The sequence below is a fragment of the Fringilla coelebs genome (genome assembly GCF_963513975.1).
Source record: "Fringilla coelebs genome assembly, chromosome: 10".
NCBI classification, from domain to species: Eukaryota; Metazoa; Chordata; class Aves; order Passeriformes; family Fringillidae; genus Fringilla; species Fringilla coelebs.
The window spans coordinates 20,037,015-20,064,841 of NC_140036.1; the positions used below are offsets into that span (position 1 = coordinate 20,037,015).

At 37.7% G+C, this 27,827-nt stretch overlaps 1 protein-coding gene across 1 annotated transcript in view; it reads right to left on the reverse strand.

The window, feature by feature from the left end:
• Positions 1–27,827, reverse strand: part of NAALADL2 (N-acetylated alpha-linked acidic dipeptidase like 2) — a gene marked incomplete at its 5' end in the record, with an annotated part of 294,310 nt that overhangs the window by 99,591 nt on the left and 166,892 nt on the right. The window contains one exon of the mRNA XM_084212314.1: positions 24,950–25,100. Within this exon, the coding sequence (XP_084068440.1) occupies positions 24,950–25,100 (151 nt within the window). The remainder of the gene's footprint in view (positions 1–24,949; positions 25,101–27,827) is intronic.

Sequence of the window (27,827 nt, forward strand, 5' to 3'; positions counted from 1 at the left end):
CAGTGCTCTCACCATTTTGAATCCCCCTTTCCACTCAGCTCGTTGTAGAGGCTGATAATTAAAATGACAAAGAAGTGGCCAAAATAGAGCAACATTATGCAACATTTCCACACCAACTGACAGGAAGTAAAATTTTTCCTTTTTAAGTATCCTATAATTGTGTAACCACTAAGTCATAAAAAGGAAAGAGCATTTCTTCCACGTATTTCAAATAGCTAAAATTATGTCTTCGTTTTCTACCAACAATGGAATGTAACAGGAGAGAAAGGACAAGACAATTCTCAGGTTTTTCTGGGTTAGCAAATGCCTGTCTCACTACTGTAGTGAAAGAAACTCCACCAACAGACAGCAGGTTTGGCCACGTGACAAAAACTAAAACCAAACAACACTGGCCAACATTTTAAAAGTGGTGGTGGATATTTAAAAGGGTTGAGAGAACTCTTACAGGTTACAAGACAAAAAATAAATATCTCCTGATGCTTTAAAAAAACCCTTATTTTAAAAATCTAATAATCATATACTTAGGTTTCTGCACACCTTATTGTTTTCCATCCATAGTGAATTCAAACTAGCATATTTAATACTTTAGCATTTAATTTTGGATTCTATTTGAGGTATCCTTGATAGCAGAATATCTGCCTAGCACTTTCTATTGTCATTAAATTCAAGATACAGCTCACTGTAAGGGGGGAGAGTGGAAATAATGCTAAAAAGACTGGAAACACTCAGAACCATCAGTCATGTAAAAAGCTGACCACAAACTGCTGCAATCATTCTATCCAAATCCTAATTTGGATAACAATTTGATATCTTTTACTTTCCTAAAATATGCAGAGGTATTAATCCAATGGAATTCAGCAGAACTACTTGAAGCTATTGCTCTAACTACACAACCCAAATTATCAAGTACCAGACCCATATTTGGACATCTTTTTTAAAAATATTTTTATTAGGGAAAACTACTTCAGGAATCCTATACCTGCAAGCCTATGTGTGCAACCTTTTTGTTGCTCCCAGAAAATGAGCTACAGGATGTTCTTGAACTGAAATCTGGATGGCAGCTCGTGTGTGTGTGTGTGTGTGTCTGCAGGAGGGAACACAAATCAAACTGATGAACTAAGATTGGCACAGGTGGATTTTAAAACTGATACATTACAGGACATTTTAAATTCAAGTGGCAAACACATTATGGAATTTGTTATCAGTTCCATTGGAAAAAAAAATAAATCACTCCCTCCTGATCCAGGCAGCCAAGCAGGAGCATCCTGCAATGGAGTGGGACCACGGAGTCACAGCAGCAAGGAGGGCACACAGCACCTCCTGCATGAATTAGTTTTCTGTTAACCATTTCAAGAAATAAGGAACTTCTGCACATAAACAGGCTGGTCTTGATGGCCACCACAGATGGAACAAACAACAAACATGGAAATGACACATTGACACAGATTTCCTTTTGCTCCAGTGATGATGGAGACTGAATATAGTAAAATAAGGGTCTTGCTTTATGCAAAATAGGTTTTGCAGCTGCCAGAACACACATCAGGTAACATATACCATCCATATACTCATTATGAACAAGCATAGATTCCTGTTTACTCACAATAATGAGATTTATTGTTATTAAAAATAATAAAAGCCCTATAGCGCTCTGCAAGGAATGGAATGGAGACAGAAAACACTGAAAGTGACAGGTTTAGAATGACAATTATTTTGTTTACAGCATGTAGTGAACACTGCAATGACTCACAATCACATGCTGTCTGTACATATTTGGAGGACAACATGAAATAAAATGGCATATGTTAGCTGTGGTACAGGATGCTTTTCTTGAAGTAATAACCACCTCTGATGCATGCTTCCAGATTTGTTTGTAACCATTGAAAGCCACATTTTATCTTCAGCATACCTTAATTGGGCCAGCACAGTTGTTTAAGGAGCCATATTATGAACCAGATCAGCACACTGAAAAAATCAGTGCTCTTAAATAAATGAGCAGAGTAAGAGGTTAGCTGGGATGAGGATGTGGAAGGCATGGCAGGAATTCCTCCAATTCATCCCAAAACCTTCTATTCCCAAGCCACAATTCCAAGGGATACCTGTGTCCTCTAGGACCCAAAGTCATTGCCAAACACAGGATGACACTTAGATATGCACACCAATTCAAAAGCCTCTTACAGATTAAAAAAACTAATTGAAAAATCTTTATATTATTATTTTTCTCTAGCTTTTTAAAATAATTATAGCATACTTCAAGAAAACCATTTAAGAACAGAAAGCTTCTAATATTCTGGCTGAAAATGATAAATAATTAATATGCATCTGCTGTTTTAGCAGTTTAAAGAAGCTGCAGTGCTAATTTTACTTGCATGATATTAATGTCAAAAATTTTGTAAAAGAAGATGAATCTACTAATGATGCACGTATAGCAATGTTAAACACGTTAATATCATTTAGCTTTGTTTTGGTGGAACATGCAATTGGAACTGCAGTAATGCTAATTTTCACATTAAATTTTGACTATATGTATCAAAGGTATACAAGAAGTTAAAAAAAATACTCTCTATCTGCTTTTATTGTGTTCAAAGGGCTTTCACCTAATCAAAAGAAATACTGAGTAGAATCAGTGGTTTTAAAAAGCCAGATTGCAATGGAAATGTTCCAAATCCTCAGTTCATCTTTATTAATCTTTCAACACTCAAGATCAGATAAAGTAGATATATGTGGTCATGTACCAGTAATGATTTGATAGAAATTACTGAAGAAAAAGAAATAACCTGGTAAATCAATCTCAAATGACAGTTTCCTGAAATGAAGATACAGGTGCTCTCAAGACCCCCATTAATCCTGCTGATAGTATAGAGAGGAGAAAGAGCTGTGCTCAGAAATTCCTAAAATTCTCAATCTATGGAAATCCTTGTAACACATCTTGGTTTATTTCTTGGATTACAGAACAGAGACAAACAAACCATAATCTATTTGCAGCGCTCCTCAGAGATACAAACACTGGTATTTAATTTACTTAATAACTTGCTCATGTGTTTGCAATGTTTTATGATGTTCATGCTGACTCGTGCTACTGCTGGATTCAGCTTCAGAAGGCGATTACAAACACCCAGGAGAACTGGATTTTATTTTGTGCACAACAGCACATTTTCTGTGAATATTCATTCCAAACCCCAAACAGAGCCCTTGGGCCTAAATGACTTCTGAGCCATCTCTTGTAAGGAGCTTTGCATCCTCAAATGAGTTTGTGTAACCTGAGATGAGCATGAAAAGTTAAACATTTTGTTCAAATCACAGAGCTGTGGAGCTGGGTAACGTTTAGGTTGAACTCCCTGAAATTCAAGGACAATTTGAGTCAGGAAGATCAAAAGCAAAGAAAATTTGTAAGAAAATAGAAAATAAGGTAATGCTTGAAAGAAATAATTCCTTGTTGAAGAAGGGTAAAGAAGCAGCATCATTAAAGAATATTGCATGTTGGGCCATGTTTTAAATAATGAGTCAGTGATAAACATATATTGCGACACATATTTTTACAAAATGCTACTTGTGATTATTTTTAAAATTAAATAATAAGAATAACATTTCCACAGACACAGTGGAGATTATTGCAAATTAAAGCTAGTAAAATTCAGCAGAAAAGTATATTGTAATTTAAATTTTTACTTAAAACTAATTTTAAAAACTGTCGCCAAGGTTTTATTCTGGGGGGGAAATAAATTTTTTTTGATAGTTTATATTCATATATAAAAGAAGGCAGGAGTAACATGCTAGGGGTGTTTGGGATCTCAGGTTTTTAAACAAAGAATGACCTGCAAAAGACCAAATGCTATAAAAGAATAAAGAACATGGAAAGGCAAAGAAGAAAATATAGTGCAATAACAATGAAAAATGTACATGGAAAACAATAGGAACTTAATGGACCAAAATCAAAATATTGAAAAATAGGCATCATGTTCTAATTTTTTCTGCTTCTGCATGAGTTATTTTGCAGAAATACCACATTTCAGAAGCAAAATATTAGCAGGGAAGTTCCACAGATTTTCCCCATTTTCTAGGCAGGCCCAAAGCATTGTTTATAATGAACACAAATGCTACCCTGACTCACCTGAGGCCCCTTCTCCTTTTAAGAGGAATAAAAAGGCCAGACTCTCTACAGCTCCTCCAAAGAACATTCCCTTCCCAGCTCAGGTCTTGCCACAGGATCCAAAGGACACGGAACCATCCTTTGTTCCTTCCCACAGTGTTAAATGTGCAGAGCTCACTCAGGTCACAGCCACAGCAGGAAATCCATTCCCCTATTTTTTTCCTATTTCTACAGAGAGCATAGGTCAGAAGAATCCCAAAAGAGCAGAGGAGAAGAAATCAATGGTTTCATTTTGATCTTTACACTGAAGTTTAATGAAATTTAAATGATACCTAAAACAACACAAAATCTACAAGGACAGAAATGCCTATGCAAATCTTGCCCTTCGTAGCAATTGCACCTCAGCTACACCACTGAGCACAACTCTGATTTTCTAGGTTGTAATAAAAGGTGTGCTACTGAAATACAATAAGTACTAGCAAAGAGCTTGCAGCAAGTAAATTGTTTTCACAAGCTGAAACTGCGGAGGACTTGGCTCTTTAAAAACATGCAGCCCCATGGAAGAGACACAAATCAAACCATGTGCAAAATACTCTGCCAAGAAGAGGACCAGGTTCTTCTAAAGGCTCGTATCAAGCACAACATTCTTTGTTTCATTTATTCATCAAAGCTACAGATATTTGCAGTGGTGGTACCTTGACAACTTCATACATGTGGACAGTTCTAATAAACATCCTCCCTTTCAACAGCTTACTACTGAAATTTATTCTCCTCTGACATCCCCAAGGACTACATCTGTCTCTGAAGAATGGGATCTCAAGGTTTCAAAGATCCACACCATCCAAATCTATTGAGAAGACTTGAAGTTGGATGCACAGACAGAGACCTGAACTCTAAAAGTATTTGGGACTCAAGATTTATTTGTGTGTGTGTGTGTCTGGATATTATGGTAAAATCCTCTTGTACAGGCTTCTGGTTCAATTAGTTGGACATCAGGAGGAATTTCTTCACTGAAAGGGTGGTCAGACCCTGGAAGGGGCTGCCCATGGGGATGGTGGGGTCACCCTCCCTGGAGGTGTCCAGGAATTGACGGGACGTGGCATTCAGTGCCCTGGTTTAGTTGACAAGGTGCTGAATGCTCATGGTAGGTGGTCAAAGGTTGGGCTCCATAATGCTGCAGGTCTCTTCAGCCTGACTGGTCCTGTGACTCCATGAACTAGGACAGAGTGATGGCACAGAGCCTACACAGACTGTTATGGCCTCCAAAAACACAGGTGTGCTCACACACACACACACACACACACACCCGGTGTGCACAGTCTGGGCACATCAATCTCACCTGCCAGCGCAGTTCTGATGTGCTGCTGTATTAACACAACCCTCACCAAGATTTTTTTTTTTTTGCAATGAGAAAGGCACAACATCCTACAGCACTTAATCATTCCTGGAAAGTTCATTCAGCACTTGTGTCAAAATGTTTGACAATCCAGCCCTCGGTGTTGTCCACATTCTGATTCTATTTACTGCCACAACTCAGTTCCATGGTTCTTTTTGCCTGGAGTTACTCAAGGACACACAAAGCTGGTGAGCCACCACCACAGCTCTACTGGAGGCAGCAGATGCTCCCAACTCCATCATATTGATAGGTAACAGCCCCAATAAATATACAGAAATATGGCTCACTGAAAGAAGCACAAATGAAAAGAACACGCGGTCTGTTGGAACAACACGAGTTAAGGAAGTTATTTTCATAAAAGGAATGTGTCACAAGTAATCACCACTTCCATTTCATTTCGTCTCCTTCTTAGTGCTGGCAGAAATAAATAAATGCCACATTTGTAAATTCAATTGGCACTGTTTTGCTGAAGTGACGGATGATTCATGTTGTGATTGCCTCTACACCATGTAGCACCATTCTTTATTGTCACAGGTACTGTATTTCATGCAAGACTGCAAACTAGCATTTGCAGCTTTATAATAAACTATTTCCTGTCAATAGTGCTGTAAGAAAGTTGAAATTTGCCCTCAAGTATCTGTTTTCAGCTCAGGAACAAATATTTAAAGCCACTCAAAGATCAAATATGATTTTCCCGTGCACTCAACACTTCATTCTCAAACCTGGTGCATAAGGGCACTTCAGTCAGGAGGACAGAAGTGGCTTTGCAGCTGAGTTGTCCATCACTGCTCATTATAAGGGAAAAATTCAAGTACCCCTTTACACAGTATCAGGCCACCAATTTTCACTGCCTTCAATTCAACTGCAGTAAACAAGCCTAATATTTAAGTAATAACAGACCAAAGGGCAAAAATACTATTTTAGGCTGTAAGTAGAGTTGATCTTTTCTACCATGCTTTTACTTCATCTGTGGCTTTTGCACAAAGAGCAATACAATAATTATGTGGCAAAGGAATTTAATGCTGCGAAACAAGCAAAAATTTACTACATGAAAAAGTGTGAGCTATTGCTTTGCTACAACTCTATTTTAATTAAAATTAAATTTTCTTCAATTTCAGTTTAATCTGGTTAAGCAATTCAGAGTCCTGATTATCTCTATAAATGAACTGAAATTGTAGCACGGAGAGGGAATATTTAGGAATATTAAAATATATTCCATTACTTTCCTGACAGTCAGAGTCACCAGTGCTGAGTGAAGCCAGCTGCTGAGAAGATGATAAATACATTTAAATAAGTGGACACACATATGTATAAAGGACTGATGCTTGCACTGATTTGACAGAAATTAAGAAAAGTACTTTAAAAAAAAACCCAGCCTCTTACTTGATTCATTTCTCACAAAAATCCAATCCTACTTATGAGTAGGAGTTGAAAAAGTGGTACTGACTCCTGGAAAGTGTTAATGGGCTCAGAGAAAACACAGAAAAAGGAAACCTGAAACAATCAATCACCCAAATTATTTAATATATTAATACGAATTTGCTACAGGCTATTATTTATCTTCCTTACAGAATGCTGTTGTACATATAATTAGATAGTAGTAGACCTGTATTGATGAAACTTCATGTATCTATAAACCCATATCATATAATGACAAAATTAGATTTTTTTCTACATATGCAAATTTGTTTAATAATTTTCCCATCAGAGCTTATTGAGCAGAATAAGGTATTACCTTAGATTAATTGGTTTAATTATACTTTCTTTTAAATTTATTCAATACTTTCCTGTCTCCTACTCTAAGTAAATATTTCAAACTTGGCTAGTTAAACTCTAGCTTAAATGTGTTTCCTCTATGAATGGTGGTGTTTTTCTACCACTGCTTGGAAACCTGCTAATAAGGGTTGGTTCCCTGTATTCTGGCTACAGTATTATAAAATTAAACTATTTTCTTCTGTTCCTAGAAAATCAACACAAATCTCTATAAGTAACCACCAATTTAACTCAATTATTGTTGTGGGCTTTTTTCAATGCTTTACCTGAAGTCCTTTATATTGATGAGCTCTTTAGGCTCTGCATGGAATCACATTTTCAAGCTGTAACTAAAATGTGTTCTATGAAGGATACACATCTCATGCCAAGGGTTGAATAATTATAAAGTCATTCCACTTAGATCAGAAGCTTCTTAAAATCATCTTTCACAACGTTCCTCAGAGGTTTTGGAATAAATTTGTGGGGTTTTTGTTGACAAGTATTGGCCACATTCAGCGTGCATGGAACTTATATTAGGAACCTCAGCAGACAAAGGTTCTGCTTCCCCTGAAGTATTTCCAAAGGGAATTCATTGAGACAAAGGAGAAAATGGAACTGGCATTTAACTCCATACCCAGGGCAGCTCCTGAAGGACATAACTGATGTGGAAGAACTCCTGCAAGGTAAGAAATTCTATAGTGCATCCTCCCTAGCCCATTTCTTGACCCAAAACACACTGAGATACACAGATGGCACCTTTTGCAGAAACCTGCCAGAAACCTCTCTGTTCCCTGCAACAGAAACTATTTCTATTTTTATTATTCTATATTATATATTTTTTTATGATTAGATAATTTGAAACTTGCAACAGCCAGCTACCTGAATCAGAGTTGGCAGCAGGCAGCTGGAAATTCCTCAGATCAGAAAAGCACATAGTCCATTGAATAATCAAAAGTCTGAAATAATTAAGACTAATTTCTGAAACTCTGAGTGCCTCTTTAGAGCAACTTCTATAAATACAAACCCCTCATTAGTTCAAGTGTTGCTCCATGAAGCTCTACACCAAGCATCCTTCCAGCTGTGGTGCTTCCTGTCTGTATACATTTTAAAAGAACAGTGAAAGCTACACCAGAGGATTCCAGTTTGGCACATGAAGCCAATCTCTATGGAACACACCCACAATTAATAACCTGGAGGTATTTTTTTGAAATTCATTCAGAAGCACCAATGATAATCAAGACCCAATGAATTTCCAGTACAGAATCTGGATCTGCAGCTAGAACCTGTATAAAAATAAATGGATTTTCACCCTCTAGAATCATATGAATGAGCTTTTAAGTAAAGCCCAGAGTTGAGCCAAGCTTAATTTTTTGTCAGGCTGGCTAATATAAAAGATACTGACAATAAATAGCAAAATGTTCATAATGACAGGCTAAAATGAGCCTTCTCTCCCTCATGTCCTCCTAATGGTCACAGGAAGAAGTTTTAAACACAAACAAGAAAACTGAATAAAGAAGGGAGAAATTCAGCCTGAATTTTGCTTGCTCAGAGAGAGGCTAATTTAGACAGCAGCTAACAAGATCCAAAGTAGTTTAGCCAGGTCTTACAAATTACTGTCTCTTCCTGAAGTAAATACTGCAGGCCCCACCAAGAGATGGATGGATGGATGGATGGATGGATGGATGGATGGATGGATGGATGGATGGATGGATGGATGGATGGATCCAGTGCAAAATATTTTACACTTCTAATGGTGAAACATATGTACATCAAAAATCAGTCAGCTGTAGGCAAAACAGTGTTTGAGCATTGGACTAAAAAAATAAAAATATAACTGTTGCAGTGTATGTATCAACAACTTCTTCAAAGGAAAAGAATGAGCTCCCTCTGCATTTTAGTGGGATTTTATTAAATCTTCACAGAAAATAGTATCTAATCCAAAGGGAAGAGGGGCCCTGTATGGTAATAGAGAAAATAATATAAGCAGAGGTAGTGACAGTGGAGAAGGATGTGTGGACATGCGTTGGCAAATTGAATTAATTCCCAAACACCCAACTTCAAATCATTTTCTGAAATGTTGTTGCACCAGCTACACAGATGTGACATTTTTTATCTCTATTAACTTGACCTTGCAGCAATTCAGAGGTGGAAAATTCCAACAAAATTCTGACTCTCAAGTCAACAGCAAAAGCCTGAAAACTTTCAAATGCCCACAACTTTATACTGAGGTTCTAGGAACCTCTTCATAATTTTTATTCTAAAAAAGAAATGGCAAGTGCTTCCTAAAATCTTTACTCCATAAATTAATCTTTGTTGACTAAGAAGTTACTCCTTTTCATTTTTCATGAAATATGATAACAACCTTTGCAAACACTTTTTATGTGTAACACAGTTGTTTTTTATGCCATGATTTGGAAGAAGGAACATTTAATCTTATGTCAATTTGGAGCATAACACTTCACTCTTCAGTATTTGGGCTTTTATAAAATGCACCCCAGTTTTCCTGTGAGTACATAAGGGCTTGAACAGATCAGACCAGCTAAAAGGACTTCTGGTAAACACCTCAGTCCTTCCAAAGTGGAAATTTTTGCCTTAAAAAAAAAAAAGTTTAACAGAAAGCAATAAAATTGTAAGTATAAAATTAACACACTTTTGATTTAGCTTCCTGGATAGAATGTGTAGAGATTTGAAAGAGCCAATTTGTTGTCTTTTAAGCAAAGTAGTAAAGGGCAACAAAGATTACAGTGAGGAAGAAAAGAACTCGAGTTGTCAATACTAAGTTGGTACAAACATGTGAAAAACACATGTCCCTGACAGGCTGTAACATGTACCATTGCCATGACTGAACTGTAAATGCATTTAAAAGCACTCATTAATTATCAAGTTTTCCAGTAATTATCTAGGATTTCCAGCATTAATAATATCCTCTACACCCAGCTCTACTCTTTTATTAAATCTCAGCAAACCCAAAAATATGTGGACAAGTTTTTGAAGGGCATCTTTTAAACAGTAATAATGAAAATAAAAGAAGTATCCAATAATATAATGCCTGTTTTCTAAGCAAAATTGGCTGCTGTACCCTCACATACACATAAATAAGTTTTCATCCTGAATAAGCAGCGTGAATACCCTACATGAGGTACATTCACTACTCAGTTATTGAAACACACAAAGTCTCAGCTGGACTATTGTTCCAACTGCAAGCCCCCAGACTAAAAATTCCAGCAGATGGGTAAAATGTAACAAAGGAACTGAAAAAAGGTGGGGAGGATGTAATCTATAGCAAGTATTTAACAGTGGGAGCATTATTGTTTTCTTTAGCAACACAATAATAAAAGACACCTGATGATAATTCAAAGAAAATGACTGATGCAAGCATAAGAAAAGCACACCATCCATGGGACATGGAAGTCACTGGCCTGATATTCTCAGCCCTGACATTTCTGAAACAACTGAAGCTTTCCTTCCACAGGAGTCAGGCATTTCCTTCCTCTCTTTAGTTCAAGTAAGCTCCGAGATGCTCTGTGAACTGAACTTCTTTTCTGGATGAGCAAGTCAGTCTCTGCAATTAGAACACTCACAGTCTCTGGTTGAGGACAATTTACTGAATAAAGCTTAGTTTTTGCAAATTGCACATGCAAGATGTTGCACAGCCACCAGCCTCAATCAGACCAATGGACTGAAGAGTCATCAGCATTTTTTAGGAAGCACTCCACAACAACTGGAGCATCATTATCTACCAGCACTGGGAAGGCAATATCAGAAGGCAATATTAGAGGCTGCAATATGTATTTCATCCAATACACTCATCCAGAACTGACTTCTACATCTGAGACAAAGGACAGCACCGAGGAAGGGAGAACCTGAAACAGAAGTGAGATTGCTGTACACTGCCTAAACATACTGGAGCACTAATTACCCATTTGTGCTTCTAATTGGTCTCACACTCAAATCACCACAGGCACAAGTACTCAAATTACACCTACACCCAGTCAGAAATGCAATGTATGGGCACAATTACAGTTAGAACAAGAAGGTAATTCAGCTGCAAAAGTGCTTCTTCAAGCTTTAAATCATAACAAATATTGCTTGGTAAATTCTACTTATGCAGTTCAGTAGAGGCTAAAAATAAGCCATCCTTTTCATCACTGAAATTTTAGGCCAAAGACTTTCTTTTACCTTGTTTAAAACTGGATATATGAAAAACTCCATCAGCTTTTAGCTAAAGGGAAATCCGTGTTTTCATATTTGGAACAGAAACATGCTCACATCAAAATCTAGTCCAGGACACATCAGTGCCTCAGGTCTGTATCTGGATGTTTTATGGGGATTTATTTAAACATTCATTTCTTTTACTCCCTCTGCTTTATTCTATTTTTTTTTTCCTGGCAGGATAAGACTTTCAAAGAGTTTAAATTCAGCATGACAAATGACAGATACAAAACATGTTTGAGTTTGAGGCAATTTCTATTACAATAATTACTAAAATATTAAACGTCTCTCCTCTATAAATATTTTTAGTAAGCTAAAACCAGTAAATTTGCCATGATATCTGTGTCATGAGGACATCTCTTACAACTCATTTACCTTCAAAGAATGACAGAAATGGTGAGGTTGGAAAAAATCCACCCTAATTCATCTAGTCCAACCTCCCTGCTCAAGCAGGGTCTCCCCAGAGCACATTAGTCAGGATTGTGTCTAAACAAGTTTGGAAAATCTGTATTTTAAGATCGATTTTTAAAATTTCTTTAAATTAATCACACAAAACATTATTATTGCAATTTCCACTAAAATGCACTAATACCTTTACATTCACACAGCAAATAAACCAAAGGGAGTGCAAAAGAAAAGCAGAATATTCCAGTGGGCAAAATGAATGAGCACAGAATTCAGTGTGTGCCTCTTCAACTAACTTTACAGTTGGGATTTTAATTTTAGCTCTGTGCATTTCCTTGCACAACTCAGAAAACAGGAGCAGTTTGAATTCCTGCTCAGGAATTCTAAATCTCACCATTTGTTCCTTAAACATGTGATGACCAATAATTAGGCATTAACCTTGTCAGAAAAAATGACATTAAAAAGTCAATAAATGTCCAAAATATTATTTTTTCTTTACTTGCAAAATTTCCTAGATAAACTATACATAAAATGCACATCAATTTGCTATGCAGGTTATCCATTAGCCTTTAGAAGTTTTTTTTAAGATACTAAGAAACAGTAATTCCAACAATTTAATTATTCAGTGAACAAGCAGTAGGTGACTGGAGTCCTGCAGGAAGAGAGGGAATCTGGGTATTGCAAAGTCATGTTCAGCAAGTAAAAACCAATTAATATGAGGATACCTGCCTTCTTATCCCACCCACTTACTGGGATATCAGTGCATTAGCTCAGCTATAATAGCTCAGCTTTGCTGGACTATCAGACCCAGTTTAAGCAAAGCAGCTGTCAACATTTGTGTATCTGCAGATCCTGACAGGCACAACTGATATTGATACAGCAGCAATCCCACATCTCAGAAAACCCAAGTGATCAATCTGACCAGATGATGCTGTGCCTCCTTCAGCACTCTCAAAAACTGCTTATGAACTCTCAAGACCATTCCTTAAAGTAAGGGGGGAAACCAATATCATTAAGAGTTGCAGAGTATGTCAGAGAACTGACTAATGTATTTCTCACATGTCAGGAACCACTTAATGAAAACCCTAAAATGAGATTTGATCCTGCCTGTCATCTTCCTCACTGCACAGCACTGTGTGAAAAATCTTCTTTAATGCCTGCAATGTACAGGCTGTAACAACCTAAGTACCCACATTTCATCCACCCAATTCTCTCTTTAAAGTTAAAGCACACAAAACATTCACTGCTTCTTCCCATTCTGACAATTACTGCTATTTTTATCCTTTAGATTGGGCCACAAATGAATGCTTGCCATTGCTGTAATTGCATTAGATGGACATGTTAAACCAGGTGAACCAGTCACTTCTTCCACTGCCAATTACAACAGGTGTCACTGAAGTTCTGTTTTAATTTAAATACCACCAACACACAAAGCACCTCCTTCTCACAAAGACTGAAGTCCTGAAACTATGGATCAAGAGTGAAGATCAGGAAATTAATCATCCAGCATAGCTGATAATAACAGTTGATTCAAATAATACAATATAATAGTTGATTCAAAAGAAAGGGAAAAAAAAAAAAAAGCTGAGTTTTAGTTAAAATGAACATCTCATTCTGTTGGTTAATGTTTTGGGTCAGGACTGTGGAAAAAACTGTGCAGTTCAGCCCATGCTTGTTTCCCTTCCAATCCCACAGACACCTTTTCCACAAGTGCTGCACACAGGGTGCACTGAGCAGCTGGGCTGTAAGGGAGAAGAGTGCAAGGTGTAACAGCTCTGGGGCTTTCTGCCTTTGTGTCACAGCTCCCAGGTTCTTCCAGACCATACTGCCAGAGCTCACTTACACTGTTACTTCATCCTAATACCTGTGTCACAAACACCCAGCTGTCAGGCTGAATTTGTTCCAAATTTGTGTTCCCTGATACAGAATCACAGCTCAGGTTGGAGAGGACCTCTGGAGAGCACCCAGCCCAGCCTGATCAAAGCAGGGCCAGCTTTTTGGGAATCTTCTCTGGGAAAGAAACTGGCTGTGCAATCTGCCCCAGGCTCTGCCCACCCAACAGTAAATCTGGTGTTCACAGGACTCAAATATTCAACAAGAAAACAACAATGGAAAATGAAAGACGGGATTTTTTTCATCTTAAGGCAAGGCAAGACATGAAGACTTCTGTTCACAAGCTGACCCATGGTGAGGTGTGCACGCCAGGAGAGGAACATCTACAAAATCACAGCACTTTCCTGCAGGTTTCAGTTGTCCTTTTCTGCTGTAAAAGAACCATCAGGGAACAGTTTTTCTAGCAGCTTCTATGAATGGAAACTCCAGTCTAATTCTTTTTTTATTCCATGAAGTTGAAGGAGCAATTGAGACAAAGTATTTTAATAAACAAAAGTCCTGTAGAAACAAAGCAGAAAGAACCTGACCCCAAAACAGGAAAGACATTAAAATTCAAGAATGATCTCTGCCAGGATCACAGAGATTTTAACTTAGAAATGAGTATAGATTTGTGTACCTAAAAATTACTTTATCAAGATTTATGTTACAATTTGTAAGCCTCTTGCAGTATTTCCACATATGCTTTAGGATTTGTAAATCTATTACAGGATTTGCAATTCAACTTTTCATCTTACAAAGTAAATGAGAGATGTACCTAAATCTTATCTTAAAGCACTGATTCCTAAATTAGGGCTTCAGAGTTCACAATTACAGGTCCTTTGGGTAAATCAGAGGATAAACCCAGACTCTAGAAACACAGATGTATTTTGTTTAAGATGAAATTGCCAGAAACTCAAAAAATAAAAGTGAAGCTGTAACTTCTGGAAAACACTGTTGACCAGACTACTGCTCCTGCCTAAGCCTTTTTAGCACAGCTCTTTAACAGGCTTTGGTATGTTGTATTAAAACCAAAAATAACATAAAAAAGCATGAGTGATGCCCAGCAGCTACGACACCTACTCAAAATCCATGCATGTCTTCCTCATTTCTGTTCTGTTTTGGAATTTATTTATTTTTTAAATTGATGTATCAGACATCAGCCAAGCTGCTCTTTGAGGCAGGACACTTCCTCCAGCATCATGATGTTCAGAAAGTAATGCTTTCAGTTCCAAACCAGTATACTCATGTAAAAAAGAGGTAAGAGCATCTAATTACCTAAGATGATGCCAAAGTAGAATTAATCAAACACAGCGATAGTTATTTAAGTACCTACATTTTTTGGTACTTCTGAATTTCATGCAATCCACCCCACAAAAAAAACAACAAAAACAAACAAACAACAACAATAACAAAAAAACCCCAAAACAAAACCCAAGAAAACCACCCAAAAGTACTTCAATGAAATGACCCAGATAACATTTATACAACTCTCCTTGCACCTGATGTCCACTCAAGACATTTTCCACTCATGATATCTTTGCAAAGATATTCCCCTTCAGGGAAACTTTAGAGACTTTCCTCAAGAAAGTCCATGCCAGGTGTTGTATCTCATTTTTCAGTGAGCAGCACGTTCCACTACTGGCCCAGAGAAATATTTTGCCTCTCACCAGCAAAACTCGGAGGCAAATCTATTGCAGCAGTTTTGGGAGGGAGCAGAGTAACCTAAAAGGGAATTATTCTTAGTTTTACCTCACTTTTGCACCTGATTTACTACTACAGTAAGGAAAGTGGATTTTATACGAAAATTACCATACAAAAATTACTACTGCCCACATTGTAACTGCAAAAGGCTTGGCAATGTGTGGTTCAGTTCTTCCAGAGCATGCAAAATACTGCTGAAAATCCCTTGCAGTCATGGATTAAACTAGGCTTGACAGAAATCACTAAGTGAACTAGCTGAAAGACCACTGATGCTTGGAAAGAAAAAAAAAACAAACAAACCAACAAACCTAGGCATTTTACAACATGAGTAAGCCAGCTATTCTAAATTTAGTCTCTTTGTTATGAGCATTACACCAGAAAGGAATAGACTGTCACCACGTGTCAGCTTCAGCTGACATCTGCTAGAAGAAAAAAAATTTCCTCCAAGTTAGGCAGCAGAAGCTGCCTAATTTGTTCATTATATATTTTGTAAAGGGTGGTCCCTATAGCACAATATTTTAAATAAATATGCAAATCATTATATTATTATTCTAAAAGATCTATGACATCTACGAGGTTTTAAATAACCCAAGGGGCTTCACTCTTTTTTTTTGTTTCATTAGCTCAATAGACCCACCTGTCAGCTATGTAAAATTACTATATAAGAAGTATTGGAAGTTACATACACTTTGTGCAAATGCTTTTCTTAATTGAAACTGAAACAGTTCTCAAAGTTTCACAGGTTTATCAAAAGAATTCTCATTACCTGGTTCTGCACATGAAAAACATTTCAGAACTAACAGTTTCTCACTCTGGCATTGTACCCATCACACAGCAAACATTGACTGGCACCTCTGCATCCAGGATAATGCAAGAGCACTGAAGAAACCAGTGTGGTGAGCTGTGACTGCCTCCTTGTCAGACACTCTCTCACTTGCATGAAATTCTCTGATATTGCACAGCTGACCCTTGGTGGTTTTTTTTTTCCAGCAATATCCCCTTCCCAAAACAAAGGTCCACATTTCCACAGAGCAAACACCAGAAGATTTTAATTTGTTTCGGTAGAGGAAAGGAAAGAACACATTTGGATCAAACCTGATGTAGTCTCTGATTGCAGAAAGGAGTCCTGCACTTTGTACCAGCAACAGTAAACTCATCTCAAGTCCCTTAGAAGTCCCCACACCTCCAGTTATGCTGTGAATTTAGGCAACTGTCTGCACTGGCTCCTAACATCACACCTAAAGACTGGGCAGGCAGAGGAAGCTCCACTCATCCATGGATCCCCACTGGACATGATTCCTCACTTTTTCCCTCTCCAAATGGATTTTCCAAGGCTACATTCTGTCATTCCTAAGGAGCCTTCACCACCTGAACTGCAGCTACAGTGGGTTGTGATACTGAGCATCTGACAGGTTGAACAAAGAGCTTAGGAGAGCACTAACTGGAGGAAAATGTAAATTCATTCATCAGCCCTGCTGGCCTGGGAGCCCTGAGTGATGAGGGAGCTCATGGATGTCACACTGAGGGGATAAAGATCTTAGAAAGTTCAGGTGATGGGAAGAGATTCATGAGGACACAATGAAAGCAAATATCACTTTCATCACCTCTGAGGAGGTAGATCTGGGTCAATCATACATGAGTCACTGTGAGGGTGACAGAACAAATAATCTTGGAAATAATTTCCAAAAAAATATGAAGGACAAGAAGATGATTGGCAGTGGTATGAAGCTGACTAATGGAATGGAGGATTTGATTTCTATGGAGAATCTGAGACACAGAATTGTTTACACTTGAACAAAGAAGACTTGTGGGGAACCTCATCAAAGTGTTTAAATAACTGATGAGTGTGTGGAAGACTGGAGCCTGACTGTTCTCCAGAGGTGTTCAGGGGCAACAGGCACAAACTGAAATACAGGAAATTCCCCTTCACACTAAAAAAACCCAAACTATTTTATGGTGACAGTAATCAAGAACTCAAAGAGGTTGTACATGTGCTTGGAGATGCTCAAAACACAAGTTGAAAATGACCCAGTAAACTTGCTCTAGGTGACTGGTCCTTCAACAACCTCCTCAGGTGCCTTTGCAAGCTCAAGTATTGTCCAATTCTTTTCTCCTGTAACCCTTTCACTGACACCAGGATCAGAGATATCCCAGGCACTCCGTGATCCACCACACCCTGGAGCGTGCTGTCACTGAAATCAATCCCTTCCTCTTTCCCACCCATACCACCTCTTCTCAGTTCTCCTGGAAAGAGCATTTTTCTGTCTCTGAAAGAAAAACACTGCAAGTCTAAAAAACAAAACAAAACACCCAACCCCCACCCCAAAAAACCCCCAAAAAACCCAAAAACCAAAAAAAAAAAAAACCACTAAAACAAACCCAACAGAACAATCTTTGAAAAGTACAAGCAAAATGCTTTGGAAAATTGGCCAAACCCAAACTGCAGTGAATCACTCATGTCTTTCAGAGCTCTGCAGATGAATACTATATAATATGATAGTACTCATTTATGCAACGATGAAATATTTTCCACATCTCCATTTCAAGATGATTAGGTTTCCTTTTGGGGGAGTTCCTACCTGTCTGAAAGAAGGAAGAGGTGCTATTATCTTTTTTATGCAGCTGCTGGATATGGTGAAGCAGTGGGCTGGAACAGAGATCAAGTCACGTTAAAGACGGTTTGGTTTAGTCTGGCTTTCAGTATTCAAACATCAGCAGGAAAAAAATTCAATTATAAAAGTAATTATATCTTTAATTGCTTAAACAATCAGCCAGCTTACTTTATGGTGCTCTTGCTACTGAGCAGGCATACTTGCAGGTGCTGCCTGCAACATGAGAGTGTTACATTGAGGTATCCCAACTTCAGCACAGGAGGGAGGATAAAATACCACGGTAATACAGACATTTACCAATGTATGAGATAGATAGGCAAGCTTTATAAGGAAAAACCATTCCAAATATATATATATATATATATATATATATGCTTTATCTTTCTGTAAGGGGTATCTATTCTGGTTCTGACATTTTTCCCTTTTGGACAGAATTAATGCTGAATCTGACCCGCGTTTGAACTTTGAGACAGTCGTGTTTCTGGCAATTACAGCACCATTAATAATTATGTATAGATAATAATCTATCAGAAATGCCTGTCTTTTTCTCTGACACATCATCTTAACAGCATGCTTGAATAAGACACAGTCTTCTTCAAAAACTTGCTTTGTACATACAAAATCAATTAGAAAAAGGCACAACTTACAGTGAATTGGGTCTAAAATGGTCAAATTGTTCAACCACAAACCTTTGACCTCTTCCCTATATTTTATCAACTTTGACATAGAAAAATTCAATTTAAAAAAAAATTAATAATAATTAACATCTTTTCAAAATTTCCTTTCTGCGTACAAACCTAAATTAACACTTAATAAACCACTAAAGGCAGCTCAAAGTCACAAAAATATTTTGCCACCCAGCATTTCTTTTAATTGAACTTAACCTTTCATTAAAAAATTAACAGCCAGTTTTAAATCTGCACTGTCTTAACAGTCTTATTTGGAGAGAATCTTAAATTCTGACAAATATAATTTTTTTTAGAATGTACAATATATCACCTGTAATGGAAGAAGGTGATAATTAGACTCAACCATTAGACACACAGCAAAGATAGGCATAGCACACTGAGGTTATTCTTCTGTAATACTACAATCAGAGTTTTGGAGCCTACAAAAGCAGGAAAAAACACAGTAATGCCAGAGAAGGGTCAAGTAGCAAAGTGGCCACAGAGCACGTGGCCCATAAAAAGGAGCCTCCCATCCCAAATTTGTGCAAAGACAACTGATTTCAACCAGACTCTGAAGGAGCAGGTTCCAAGACACCAGCTGGGTGCACTGCCATGCAGTGATGTTTGCTGTTTTGTGAGCACATAATTAATCAGCTCACTTGCACAAATTATGCTGGGCTGAAGTATGTCAGTAAAGCTATGGCAGGATTCATTGCAATCATGACTGCACAAAAGATTCAAATATTCCAAATTCACTTGTGAGTTGGGTAGCTTCAAAAGTCTAATCTGGACTCCATTTAAAATGTTATTTTTGCTGGATGAGAGAAAAAGCAGCTTCACTGGAAAACATTCTGTAGTGAGTCACAGCTGTTTAGTAGTGGTTTGAAACAGTCTGAAATGTCGAAAACATTGAAAAGTCCTCTGCAACCTATAGGCATCAGAAAGAATTTAGTCATTATGTTTTCCACTGAGCAAATTTTGCAGCATAGGAAGTGCTGATTTGTTGTTTTCAAATAATCTGGTCTTCATCAGTTGTACATTCCGTTTCTCTTGTAAATTCAAATTTTTTAATAACTTTCTGCTTGAAACTGAGGAAAGTTTTGACCATATGTTTCGTGACGGCATTTGCAAAAGTCAAATGATAAAAAGAGTGCTAGCAAGCTATTCCAGTATCATTGCCAGTGATTTCTCCTCTCTTCTTCTAATACTCTAATTAATAAAATCACAGTGTTTTCAACTCAAATTTGCTTCCAAGAAAAAAATATAGGCAGCAGTAGAAGACAAAGTGATATCTGATATGCTATACAGAAGTTGACACACTCAAACCTGTGAGCCTAAAAGATCTCAATATCCAACTGATTCTCTCAGTTTTAAATACATGCAAACCTAACTGAAATCCAGACAGGAGGAAAAACTAAAAACTAAAACCCACAAATCCAAAAATCTCAGAGCATGTAATTTGATACTTACATAGAAGCTTACTTGCTTTATTATAGCCTGAAAAATCTCAAGAGGAAGATCATGGATTTAGACACCTCTTGAACCATTAGTGATACAGATATTATTGAAAATCTGCTGAAATTACTACCTGTTGCTACTCCAGTACTCACTGTTCAAAGGCCAGTGTTTTCCAAAGACTTACCTCTCTATTACATTAGCACTGATTTTTGTTCATACAGAAAATAACAGTATATCTGATGGAGCAGGGTAGTTGGTCTGATAAACTCTGCATTTTTTATGGCAACCACTGAAATTATGTAGTAAGTCCAAAATAAAATGATGGAGAGTACATGTAAACATATATACACACAGCTAAATTGTAATATCAAACTTGAGCTTTTCTTTCTCCTCAGCTTCAGTCTGTCCTCAAGGAAAATCAAAGCACAGTGCACAGAAGCCTGACTGTAGACAGTCATGTTACAACAAATTATCTATGTATTTCATTTATCCAATGCTGTTAGCAGAAACCAAACACAAATTTTGAAAAAGAAAAGAAAAAAAATATTCCCAGAATCATTTCCACAGCCACAGAAGCAAGCACAGAAAATATATTATTGTGACTGTGTTTTGTTTTCAAAAAGAACAGACAAACCAGGGCTGAGGACATCTTGTAAAAAGTCATGATGATTTATAACAAACCATTTTAGAACATATGTTGCATATGCATGGTTCAAACCATTACACAGTGTTCTATTTTCCAGCTAACTTCTGCTCAGCTGCTGGCTTCAGAGGAGTAAAATATCATGAAGTGAAGGACAGAAAGGACAAAGAGGTATCAGGCAGGGCACACCAAACCTACAGAATAACAGGGCTGACTAAAAAATGAACAGGGACACACTTCCATCCCAGCAAGCACCACTTACCCACACTCCAAGCAGTGGCTGAGCTAAATTAAAGAATGGCAGATTTCTAAAGAGGTAAATGTCACAGGGGTTTTATGTATTGGTATTGGGTGTTGAAATTTTGTTGAACTGAGTGTTGTTCCAGCTTCCAGACCCTACCCAGCCACACTCTCATTATCCCTATTCTACAGGGTAAGAGGAAAGTGAGATGGAAAAGATCACTGGTCAGGGTAAAGACAGAGAGATCACTCATCAATTACCACCATGACCAAAACAGTGTCAGCAACTGCCAGGTAAAACAGATTGGGATAGTGAGAAACAAACCCAAAAAGATTAGAACAGCTCAGGTTCACTCCCCTGCCTGTCCAGCAACCTTGTCCCTTCCTAAACACACTTCCAGAGGCATCCCTGACTTGGCTGATGGCCTCAGCTGTGGCCAGCAGTGCATCAAATCCTCAACAATCCTTGCCTTCCTTGTCCCTGCCTCTGAAATCAAATCCTATTAGTTAGCAATGTTTGAGGAATGCTCATGCCAATTCTTCTGTCTGAATAATGTGCACTATCCACAGTTCCAGGGATTTCCAAAGTCACATTTCCCATGTCACTGATTTTTTCACCCAAATTCCTGTGATATGGCTCACATGACCAGCTGTTAACCATAACCTGAACCATGCATGACTTCCAAACACACCCCTCTTTTCTTACTGCTATAACCTCTGCAAACAATTCCCTAAAACAGCATTACACTTCAAACTCCAGCTGATACCATAAGATTGTATTTTACAGCTGTTATATTTCAGCATTTAAAAGCTCACAGTATTTTCTATGATGCCATCTGAACTCTTCATGAAATAATTTCTATTCCCCCTCTGCACAGATAGGGATTCTATTATGAGGCACCTTATCTCATGGGTAGGGTTCTCAGTGCTTATCACAATGCCACTTTTCTATTTACATAGTAGGATTGACAAATAGGTTCTATCCATATTTTTGTTTACTGAGCCATTTCCTGTGTGGAAACAAATTTGATTTGAAACAGCTCTGAAGTCTAGCAATGCAGAAATCTAATATGCATCTGTCATACATAGGTGGGTGAAAGAAAGTGCAGCAGTCAAAAAGTCAAAATGGAAAAAGAAAACTAGATGGGGAAAGCACTCAAGTTTTACACTATTCTTCTAAACTTTATTTTCAAGACAATTTTTGCTACACAAGTCTCTTATTTCCTCAGCAAGCTTCTTAATCCTGAATGATTACTTCCCTGAGTTCCACCCCCTGGATCTATTTCATTTCAAAAGCAGGAACACAGAAGAAAGATTTTTAAAAATGAAGGACACTTGTCTTTAACAGTCAGAATCACAAAGCGAGAAACGATGCTCACAAAGGATTCCATGATTGTTTCAGGACTGATAGGACTTAGGATTGGAAGAGTCTTAAGAACAGAAGAATTAAATTATGAAACAGAGCTTCAGAAACTTTCACATAAGTGCTGTTCACTTCCCCTTCTCATCATTACTTTTTCCCCTTTGTTTAACAGAGATCAATAAAATCATTCTGCTCGTAGGTAGTTGGCATCTCAAACCCATCCTCAAGCTATTTCTATACATTCAAGATGATTCATATGCAGAACTGCAGCATTTAATCTTCATGAAACAGAAAATGTGAGCTGAAACCTCATGAGAACTCCAAAATTCTCTCAGAACTATTACATAAATCCCATTTTAAAACGCTGTCAACTTTGAGAAAAGATCTGTAAATTACAGCGTTTCCTGAAGACTTTTTTTTCTAGGAAAATACTGAAGCATTCCAGTACTCTGATACCACTGAGAAATTTGTTTTCAGACTAAAAGAACAGGAGAAACAAAGGCAGCAGCACAAAAAAATCCAAGTTCCCTACCTTTTATTCACCAAGTACAAGACTAGCTTTGGATCACTCATCCTACCAGGAATTTCCCAGTAAAAGGGAGAATGCTGGTAGGAGCAGCCTCGAGATTGTGATAGTAGTAACAGTTCTTCTGGCAAAGTGTGAAGTGCAGATGGTGTCAAAGATATGCCAATAACTTGGGCAGGAGCTTCCAATAAAATCTCTTGTAGTGCTTATTACACTCTGTGAATCAAAGTGAAAGGGGCAGCCCAGGCTCTCTGGCTCCTTTATCCCACCTTAGGCAGTTTAACCACTGCACATCCAAGTGCATCCCCCAGGGAAAAGCCTGCACTCCAGATGCATTTGTGTCTGCCCCAGGCAAGAGCTACCTCTAAGCAAGTCAATTCACAATCTCCAGAGAAGCAAAATCATCATCAGAAACAGAGGAATTACTTCCATCTGATCTACCTTCCAGGGACAAAACCATAAAAAAAAAGAAGTTTTTTTCAAGTATTCCTCTGAGCTCTTTCCAGCTCATCATGACACTCAATGATCAAATCATCTTAAGCATGATAAGCTGCCCCTGCCTATGAATGTTGCTCAGAGATTTCAAACCACAGACAAGCCACACTAAGGCTTCTACTAGAAACCATCAATGCACTTCTAACACCATTGTCCAGATAATTAAGCTTCTCTTTCCCAAACTGGAGATTGGAATGCACACTGCAGATGAGATCATTTACTGACAAAAAACTAACACATAAGGTTTAAACACTGAAGTGGCATCTTCATGTTGGTGTATCTGTTTTAATTAGCTTTACTTTTCATGTAGGGTAAATAAAACATTAAGGAGTCAGCCAGACAGAGACACCACAAACTGTTTTTCAAATAGCTCCATGAAATGAGCAAGAATAAAGCTTGAAGAGTGTTATATTTACCTCTGTAGCTCCCAGGGCACTTTTAAGAACACTGGGTCAGGTACACTGAGACACTGAGAAAATGTGCAATTGCTTTCCCACTGAGCTGTCAAGGCATTCATGCTGTGAATAGCTAACACCCTTCTTTGACAACCAGGCAAATATTTCTATTTTCTGCCATTCTAGGCATGACGTATCTCCACGTTGCCTCAGTTGATTTAGTGCCAATCCAAGTCAAACTTTAGATGTCTGAGCCAGTAACCGGACAAAATATTCTTGATGAAGCCTTGTCACAAAATCATAGACTGCTGCTTAATACATTTCCAAATAGTTGGATAGTAAAAAGGGCTGTAAAGCTGAAAAAGCTGCAGAGAAGCAGAACACACTCTCACTGAACAGCCAGAATGGAGATTTAAGCAGCACATACTAGTCAAATATGCTGCAGCTTCTATTTATTGTTAGCATTGCTTCAAAAACATCCCACATAAAATTATATAAGATGATGTTGTTACTTGAGACTCTGTTTTTCCTCAAAATCAAGTCTCTATTTCCCACCTTTCAAAATACATGTATTTAGAGAAGGATAATTAATAACCAAATCTATCGGGACAAGGCTAAATGAACACACCCTATTCAAGTGACAGAAGCATATAGACACTATAAACATTATTATCTCTAAATAATATAAATATCTCTAAAAAATATAAATATCTAATGACATTTCACTTGCACCTACTGACCAAAAGTTTCCATTTCTGATATTATGAAAGAGGAGGACAGAATGAATGGAAAAATTCTTTCAGTGGGGACAGATCCTGGATCAGTACTTCACAGTCTTAGGCTTTATTTATGGGATAAGAAAAAACAGGTAGTAATAATGGTTCAGTGTGTGAATACTCAAATACAAAACACAATAAACTACTGAGAGGGCAGACTTTGTGCCAAGAATTTAAAGCACTTCTGAGACTGGATTCCATCCTTTAAGCCATGCTGCATTACACAGTGTTTCCTTACTCAGAGCCTCTCTTCCCAGCAAGATTTGGTTTAGTGTTTTAACTGCCATTCTTACAACCTACAGAGAATTAAAATGCACATGAAGTGACTAAGCCCTGACCAGTACTTACCAATACTGGCATAACCAGGCGTGGATGGATCTCCCCCGCTGTTCAAGGAGACCATAAAAGCTTTATCAGCAAGGTCTGCAGTCTTTGGCAGGTCACAAGGATCAGTGTAAATGAGAGCACCACCAAACCCTGCATCTTCCAGCAGAGAAAGCTGAGGGAACAAAGCAACACAGATGACCATTAACAACAACAGTGTCAAAAAATTCCTTTTTTTTTTAAATTACTGCTGAGATAGAAGCTTTCCCATGCACCATGTTCTCACCACAGATTGCTGTGCACCAAGCTCCACTGCCAAAGTTCTTGTAGCACCTTAACAGGTTTTCCTATGACATAAACACCACCTTGAAAATACCTCAGTTTTGAAAATAATGTCACTAAAACACCTTGAGTTGACCTTCCCTATTTTATAACATTTTGCACATGTTATTATGTGTAAGATTTTCTTGTTTAGTTTACCTCTTCAAGGACACAGCACATCCTGCATGTTTGCCTACACCAGCATCAGGATTTCTGGACACAGTTACTCTTCAGTTAAGAGAGAAAACAGGAGTTTACAGAACATTAAAAAGAATAAAATTAAATTTAAAATTCCAGTCTATCTTACCCAAATGTTTGGATCTGCCTCCTGTCAGACAAATAGCTTTTATTTTATCTCATCAGAACATCAAAGTTTGAGTTGGAACTGGCAGTTAGAGTTTCCAAATAGCCACAGATCTGGGCTGGAATATCAGGAAAACTTCCCCAAAGTCAAGGACAAAAGCATCCAAGTATCATAACCTGCAGCAGCTTTTTTGGCTGGAAAACCTCAGGTTTTTCTTTCATAGACAACTGAAAAATCAGAGGATTTCATTCCAAAATGTCCAAAATCAAACTGTAATGTGGCAAATACTCCCATGAAATGAGATGACCTTTCTGTGTAATGCTCTGCGTATTTGGAATCGACTGAAGACTACTCACTGATACAAAGCTATATTAATTTTTCAGACAGAAGTAATTCAGGTATTTAAGAATTATCTTACTATTCACTGGGCTGCTCTACTGATAACTTTCCAAATGGTCTGAGGAAAGACTGCAGGTATACGATGTTTCCATACAACTCTGATTTCACAGGAACCTGAGGACTTTTTACTACACCTCTGTTTCTCAGTTCAATTGTCTTCTTCCTTCTACACTTTAGAACCTTCTTTTTCTTCTTGTGCATGTATATAACTTTCAATTTATCTCCTAGCTGCTGGTATTAAGGAATGTTTATGCACAGTTCTTGGTGGCTTTACAAGTATGTAAATTACACGAATATATGGCATTCAGTCTGAGCCTCATAAGCATTTGGTGTTCAGTTCTGCTTTACTCAACAGCTAAGACAGAAAAAAAATAGAAAAATAGCAGCCTAATATTTGCAATATGCTAAAAATAGCAAAGTACTATTTGCCATTTCTGTAAGTATCTAATATTGTGCTTTGCCAAGACCTTGACACTCATCTTGCATTCAGACATCTTGAATTCAGATAAGCAGATGCAAGTTGAACCTGTGAGTCACTTAATCCTACCTATCTTACACAAACAAGCAATCCACAGATGAAAAGGGATTCTTTGAGAGAACTCTAGTCAAATGAACAGGAGAATGAGAAGGTGATTAGCTCAGATGCAAAAAAATATAACAGACATTAAATGTAATGCAGGAACAGGGATTTCCCAAACTGTAGGTTCATTTGTTATTGTTTTCTTCTGTTTTCAATTCATGTTTGTATTCAGACATTCAGACAGGATTTGATTGCACAAAAAGTAGGGTGGGAGAACTAGGGACACATCATAGGTAAATGATGTAACAGGCAGGATTTAAAACAACTATCGTCTTTTCCTGCCTCCATATCCAGTATCTTTTTATTAATCCCTGGTTTATTTAGCAGCACACAAAACAGGAAATACAGTTTGCTTTTTTTTAAAGATAGTTTTAAAAACTTTGCACTTGAAGAAAAAAATCTCTATTAAATTCCTCAGTTTTAGTGAGAGAAAGTAACTACATGTCTGCTATTCACAAAGTGCAGCAACCACTGCTGCCATGGCTACAATCTCTACTAAGGAGCTGTGTCACACAAGTGAAATTACAAAACTGCTTTCAGATTTCTGCTATAATTGCTGCTTTTTAACTTTACAATAGTGACAGCGCAACTATATCAACAATAAATGTGCATTGTTGATTCCATTTTCATCTTAAATATGTCAACATTTTACCAGCCAGAAATTGTCCGAGCACAAAGAAGCCAAAGAAGGTTCTGCTTTTTTTTTTTACAAGGGAGAAGATTGTAAATTAATTCCTTCAGGTAAACCAGGGCACATCTATTCAAATGAATGGATTATTTTAGATTGCAAAACCATCCAACAGCAAAATTTGCTCCTTATGATTTTGGATGTAGGCATTGTCCCTCTCCCAAAGCCATAAACATCTCAGAACTAACTGGAAACAGCAGAACCCTTGAAATCAGATGCTGGTGCCCACTGTTAACCCTTTAGTTATTTATGGCTGTTTAAGTCCTCAGTTTTTAGAGGACTTAAAAAATGTGACTGTTTCAATTCAGTATATTAAATCACCCCATAAAACATTCTGGACTCAATTTAAGGTGAGACACCTGCTGCTTTACCAAAGGCCCTGTCATGTACCTGGGGACAGTTTGGCCTCTAAACTCTACACAGGCACCATTACACACCACCAGGCACCATTAAATTGCCTTTTAAAGATGATATGGCTGAAGCAGTGAGGAGACAGACTGCAAAAGTCTATAGAACTCAGTTTGGCTCTAAGGGGAAAACTCAAAGCTGCTTCTCCATTTAAACTTCACCATCTCTGAGATGTGGCAGAGGAAACATTTCCCTTTTGCAC